Below are 6,649 nucleotides of genomic sequence, written 5' to 3'. Positions count from 1 at the left end.
GTCAAGGTCTGGTGATGTGACGGCGTCAGAGGAGCGCTGTTATCCAAAATTACCCAACAGGTTTTTTCCCCTTCTCGACGCTCGATGGCCTCGGAGCCCCAACTGATCCGTTCTATCCCAGTGCTCGGTGTTTGTTTGCACAGCGCGTGGCCGCAGTTGTTATTCCTCTTCGCACCTTTCCACTTGTTCAGCCTCACTGTTAGGAAGCAGGAAATACCCTTTACCAAATGGCACAGCGATGGATCCCCCCACCGCCACTCGCTTCCACTTGCACAGACACAGATGAGCTTTTTTTTTTATCTTATGCGTCTCACGTGAAGGCCTCTGGTACTTTCCCGGCTCGGAGTCCGGGAATCGCGGTTCCTAAATCTCCGAGCTGTCACGTCTTCGCTCGAGTGTTTGCACAGCATCCGTGGGTACGCGCGCGTTTTAATGGTGGAAAGGCAGGAGCTCTGCATGTGTTGCAACAGCTGTTGTTTTTGCCTGCAGGGAGGCAACAGAATCCCAGTGTTTTGCAGAGAAACACGGCATAATTAGATCCAAGTCTCACTGCAAGGATGAGCAATTATTAAAAGATGGGGAATTATGTATTATTCTACATGCACATGTCTATCTATCTATCTATCTATCTATCTATCTATCTATGTATCTATCTATCTATCTATCTATCTATCTATCTATCTATCTATCTATCTATCTATCTATCTATCTATCCATCTGGACCTTTTATTACTTTAATCTCTTTAATTATTCTGAGTAACCCTGAGACTTTTTCTTGTTTTTTTTTTTTTTTTTTTACTTATTTTATTTTATTTTTTTATTTTTTTACTGTGGCTCTAACCCTAACTAGTACCAATTAGCAGAAAGTTTCCTCTGGCTCCGCTTTAATAACAGTCCTGTGCGTCACTACCCGCCTGTGACGCCTGAATCCCAGCAGTTTATCCGACCAATCGGACGTGCTTGTTGCGGAACCTAATCAGCCCGAGGCAGCCCGCATTACAAAGCGTCTGCAGTCGGAGGAGTGGATGCGGGTCAAAGCGCATGGGCGACTCCAGAAACAAGCAGATATCGCGGTGCTCTTTGGGAGAAATATATCTCTCCTGGTTCTCTTTTTCTTTTTTACTCTTTTTTTTTTTTTTTTTTTTTTAACCCCAAAACTCTGAGTCGCCTTCGAGTCTACTGAGCGCGCTACACACGCGAAGCATCCTAAACACGATCCGGGACCCGGGCGAGGAGTAGAAACTTCGAAAACGCTGGGAAAAAAACTTTTGAGATCGCACTATGATTTGCTTGTTATGGTCATCCCTGATGAGCAGTTGCTTACTTTGTGGCGCCTCGTAAAGTCAGCAACCGTGACGCGCTATGAAGCCATCAAGGAGCGACTCTTTTGGCACAGCTCGGTGGAACTACGGGAGCGCTTATGAAGTCCGACGCTTTTAAGATCGGTTCTTGGTGGAAATGGCAAGTCGTGCCTCAATAATGGGGCGGGCAGTGACTTTGATGTGCAGCGTGTTGGTTCTAGTCCTCGGTTTCTGTCTCGGGTCTCCTAACCATCGGCTGATCTGCTGGAAAGCCATCCTCAAGTGTCACGGGGAGCCGGAGTGCCATTACGCCTACGACCAGTACCGTTATGCCTGCGCAACTGTCATCAGCGGGCATCAAAAGAAGTGCCCCAGCCACTGCATATCCTCTCTGATCCAGCTCAACCTGACCCAGGGCGGCCCGGCTCTGGAGGACTGCGACTGCGCCATGGACCAGGTGTGCAGGAGCACCAAGCAGGCGATCGAGCCGTGCCTCCCGCGGACCAGCACCCTGGGCTGCACCGAGGCCCGGCAGCAGTGTGAGATGGACCCGTCCTGCAAATCCGCCATGAGGGATTATTTGTTCCACTGCCGGAAACTTTTCGGGGGCCAGAGGTGCACGGATAGCTGCCGCAGAGTCATAGCCAACATGCGCTCCATACCGAAAGCGCAGCAGCTGGACACTTGCGTGTGCGACGGCACCGAGAGGAACATATGCGAGTACATAAAAGTCAGCATGAAAGCTTTCTGCTCCGACTCCACGGAGAGGTTCGCGGGGAGCGGGTTTTCGGACTCCGAGGAGGACCCCGAGTACGATTACATCGACCCAGGAGATAATAATCCATACGTGGAAAGCTCGAGTGACTCCCCTCTCAGTCAGGCGGCTCTAAATGTTCTGACCACCATTTTGGTTTTAACCAAATTTATGTGAAGAGCTGCTGCCTCTAATGACACTTAAAAGCTCTGTCATCTTAATCAATGTGAATCAGAATCCTCTGACATCTCTGAGAAGCCTCTGTTAAATTCATCCCCAACTTATGCTGCACGTCGACACGAATTCATTTAAAACGGGCCGATTTTAAGTATATTTATATCTCACGGCAAAAGCCTGCAGTTATGGATATAGAAAGTTACTAGTTACATCCAAAATGTAAACCTTTATGACCGTGGAGCCGACCTTTTGTAAGCCAGCTGCATACATGTAAAAATTTAAAGTAGATTTGTACAAAGTTATTTTTCCGTCAAACATGTGTGTATGAGTGAAAAGAGATTTGCACTGTGTGAAAAGATGAGCCCCGCTCGTGTGCTGCACTGCAAAAAGAAGGAAATCTTAAAAGTGCCTAAAAGTTTAATCTGATCACATGACAGGCAGCCGGCGTTTACCCCCTCAGCCCCCTCCGCCACAAACCAAAGAGGTGGAATAAGCCTCTAAAACGTGTCTTAATCCCAGATCATGCATCTGCAAAAAAAAAAGAAGCTCTTAGGAGCTGATACACTTGACCCTGTAAACGTGGATGTTTGCATTAACTCCTGAATCCTGTTCAAACAGACCAGAGGAAGGTGAACTCCTCCTCCTCCTCCTCCTCCTCCTCCTCCTCTTCTCGGGGGATTTGCAGCACAAATGGAGCCGAGGAGTTGGTTTGTTTATCTTCACCCCATGTGTTTGTTAGAAGCCCTTATAATGATTTAAAGAAAAAAAAATACATGTCTGTGTTTCGGGTGAGCGGGGGACATGAAGTGTGAACGCAGAACTCTGAATGTACATGCACATTAAATAAATACACATTTTTAAAATGATTCCCCCCCTCTGCGTTTATTTGTGATTCCTGTATTCACTAGCGGAGATTTTCTCATCTTGATCCATTTAATTGCACGAAATTGCGCGAGCGTACATCTTTGTATTATTAATTTATCTGAAATATAATGCTCCATAGCCAAGGTGACTCCTCTCCTGTCACATTTCTTCTCGTAGTTTAGATATTGAAACTGTAATTTAAATAAATCTTCATTATTCACAGCAAATAAGAATGAAATCTGATGCACTTCCAGGTTAATCTGGTCCATCGTAACTCAAATAAGTGAGAAGTCGGAGTTAAATATTTTCTACTTCTTCTCATGAAACGATTGTGACAAGTAGAAGCTTCAGGAATGCGTGTGAAGACTAAACAGTTTCAGCTTTTATGTGAGCACATGCCTCGTGGCAGATGACGGTTACGAGCCCGAATTAAACGCGGGGACGCTTCCTTAAACAACACGCAATCACATTTTCAATCAGCGATTTCAGCGATGTTGCCCGGTGCGTGTGTCTGTTTACGTGCATGTGACTCATGTTGTGAGTCAGTCGGCTCTCGGTGCATGCCAAAAAGAAGAAGAAGAAGAAGAAGAAGCCCCCCTCGTCCTCCTCCTCCTCCTCCTTCCCTCTCGATGATGAGTCTTGAAGCCATGTTGCTTTTCACGTCGAGAGATGGGCCCTCCAGCCCATTGATTGGAAGAGGAGTCGAGTGGCACTTCTATTATGGAGGCGCAAAACACACAATGGTGCGACGGCACAATGCGGGGGCACTTCATTCACTCTGTTCCCCCATGTCACCCCCTTTTCGGGGAGTTGGGGGGGGGGGGACAGTCATCCCAGAGGAAGACGGAGGAGATAACGTGAGAGAGTTCAGCTTTATTACTCACTGACGCCCTGTTCACAACTTTCTTTATGAAGAAAACTTTTTTTATTGTAGTTTCAAACTATCTTAATAACCCCTACGGTGGCCCGGATTGTTCAAAAAGCACCAACCCATTCGCGCAGTGGAAGCCTTTCTGGGCCTTTGTCGGAAAGAAACACAAGCCGGCTACTGTCACTTTAAGAAAGCGGCCTCCGATCCAACCATTAATAATTGTAATGCCTTTTTATTATTGTGGGGGATAATGAAGGGATGAGAGTCATATGGGGGCCCCAGACAATACATTGCCCTGAAATGTTTTCAATTAACTTTTGGCACCAGAGGAAAATAGGAATGCTGTGTTTTCTTTCCCATGCCGAATCAGAGAACAGTCGACTGGGGCTTTTGGTGCAGGGAGCAGAACCTCATTAAAACTGCCTCATCATAACTCAAAGTGTTGGCCAACCCCCCCTCGGCCCCGCCTCAACTCATTCGTCCTCTAGGTTACACTAAGGAAAACACATTTTCTTTTTTTTTTTATATTTACAAGACAGTCCCTCCTCTACAAGAGATGCCCATGTGAAATGTGACCAGTTGAACGATGCGCTGCTCAAGAGTTTCCACTCAAAAAGTTATTATATACAAATACGGAACGGATCTCAGGACTTTAAGTGAATTCAATTCATTCTCAGACGTTGCTCCTCAGCGAAAAATAGCTCCTTCCTCCTGAAGTCCTGGTGGAAAACTTTTTTTTTTTTTTTTTTTGAAAGTGCTCGGCTGCCAGACTGACTTTTTCCTGTTGAGCCTATTTTCATCGCTCTCAGTCTCGGTGTATAGAGAACTGCTTCTAATTCAGTTATTCTGCTGTCTGTCTAACATCAGTCCTAAAAATAAAAAGAGACAGATTTAAGTTTAGAGAACAAGAGCCCGTTCGCCGCAGCTTTTCAGACATGCAGCGTATTCAAGTTAAAGCCTTAACGCACGTAGCTGAGCGTAAGCATATAGTCTGCTGCTATTTCCTTTTATTGTACTTTTTTGATTTGATTTTATGTTGATTTATTTTTAACTTGCTCACACCTATTTTTAATTTAACCAGCTTTTTACTGGTTTTTCTCGAGAGTTTTCTTTTAATGTGCTATGCAGAATCTTATGCAGATTTGACATTTACTGCTGTACGTCGAAAATGAGTCAAAAAATCTGAATGTAGGCCCATGCCCTGGTGCGTTTGTGTCATTTTTGAGCCTATACTTTCGCCCCTGTTGCAGTCGAAGTAGTCTCACCCTGCACTTCCCCTTAGAACTTTGTAAAACGCAGCCACAAAATGTACTTTGATGCAGCTAGCGGAGCGCTAACGCGACAAACATCAGTGAGGTTCCAACAGAAATCAGTCGATTTGTGCATCAAAATACAGCTTGTTTTAATACCCAGTTACTTAAAGCTGTTATTTTGCACGACGAATGCTCCTTTAAACCTCATTTGGAGAAAATTAGGAATATCTGGCGCTACGCACGTATGATTGATGCACAAATTCGAGGAAAAAAAAAAGATAAAATATGTTATAATAAGTACTATAAACTGGGGCAGATCTGCAAAACCCAAACACACAAACCCGCAAATTTGGCTGCAGCAGCAACACGTCTGAGTGCGCTGATTTATGAGAACGTTATTTTATCGATAGTGAATTTAACTCAGAATAATTCATCTATTTATCCGAGTGATTAGACGTCTCAACGCGTCGCCAGATTTGGAATAAACAAAATAAACAAACTTAGCAAAAGCAAAGTGAAGTGAATAAACCCCGGTGACCCACAATAATTGGAGGTTGGTGGTGGAGGGAGGGGTGATGGTGGGGGGGCAGCACCCTCGGCTTTGGAGAGGTGGGAAAGGTGGAGGAGGGGTTGATTTATGATGGAGGGCTAACGGGGGAAGGGGCTGCGCCGCTGGGTTGAATGTCAGGGATTTTCGAGCCTCTCTGAATTATGATGCAAACGGGGCTGGAAGAGGGATTGTCCCCCTCGGTTCCCTCCCCGTTTTACCTCCCGCAGCCTCGCTAAAGAGCCGGTTTTCAAGGAGCGATGGAGGGGACACAAAACACAGCTGACAAGGGGCATAACTTCATTTCCACGGTGCTGGGACAGCTGTGTGGAGTAATCTGCCGTGGCAGCCTCCTGAAACTTCAATGCCTTTAGTGACCCGGGGAAGCGGGGATTTGGGAGGAGTGGGGAGGGAGTGGGGAGGAAGGGAGGGAGGGGGCCCGACTCCCAACTGTGTGCAGGCATTTAAAGAGTGCGAGGGGGCTACTTTCACACTCCTCCGAGGGCTTTTGTTGGAAAAATATCCCTTACCTCTTGAAAAGCAGACTCTGTGTTTACGGGACGAGGCGACAATGGTTCGCGCTTTGAGAGCAAACGCGGAATTTATCCTCCAGCTGGTCAGAATGTGGAGAAATGAGTTTATTTGCTCTGTGTGTTTAACACACGGCGGAAGCCGCTGATGACGCTGCGATGTTTGAACACGCGCAACTTTTAGGCCACAGATTCGGATAACGAGTTTTTTTAATTCGGCTGCATCGTCGCTTTAAATATGATGATGATGTTTAAAGGGGTGAAACTCCCAGACAGAGAATCTTTTAAAGTGGTTTTACCATACAGTATGTGTAAATATTGGTTAAATATCCAGAGTATGAGGCAGTCTATT

General features: G+C 45.9%; 1 protein-coding gene across 1 annotated transcript; it reads left to right on the top strand.

Annotated features, from left to right (window-relative positions):
• Window positions 1-963: 963 nt before the first annotated feature.
• gas1b (growth arrest-specific 1b) lies at window positions 964-3,098 on the top strand. The gene has a single exon (XM_047570682.1). The coding sequence runs from the start codon at window positions 1,459-1,461 to the stop codon at window positions 2,230-2,232; it is 774 nt and encodes a 257-aa protein (XP_047426638.1). The 5' UTR covers window positions 964-1,458; the 3' UTR covers window positions 2,233-3,098.
• The last annotated feature ends 3,551 nt before the right edge of the window (window positions 3,099-6,649 follow it).

This window comes from Mugil cephalus, chromosome 19 (assembly GCF_022458985.1).
Source record: "Mugil cephalus isolate CIBA_MC_2020 chromosome 19, CIBA_Mcephalus_1.1, whole genome shotgun sequence".
Lineage (NCBI taxonomy): Eukaryota > Metazoa > Chordata > Actinopteri > Mugiliformes > Mugilidae > Mugil > Mugil cephalus.
Note: the sequence above shows the minus strand (reverse complement) of the source record. Positions and strands in the feature narration are given on the sequence as shown.

Coding starts and splice junctions, on each gene's coding strand:
- gas1b (XM_047570682.1), top strand. CDS start 1,459: ATGGCAAGTCGTGCCTCAATAATGGGGCGGGCAGTGACTTTGATGTGC.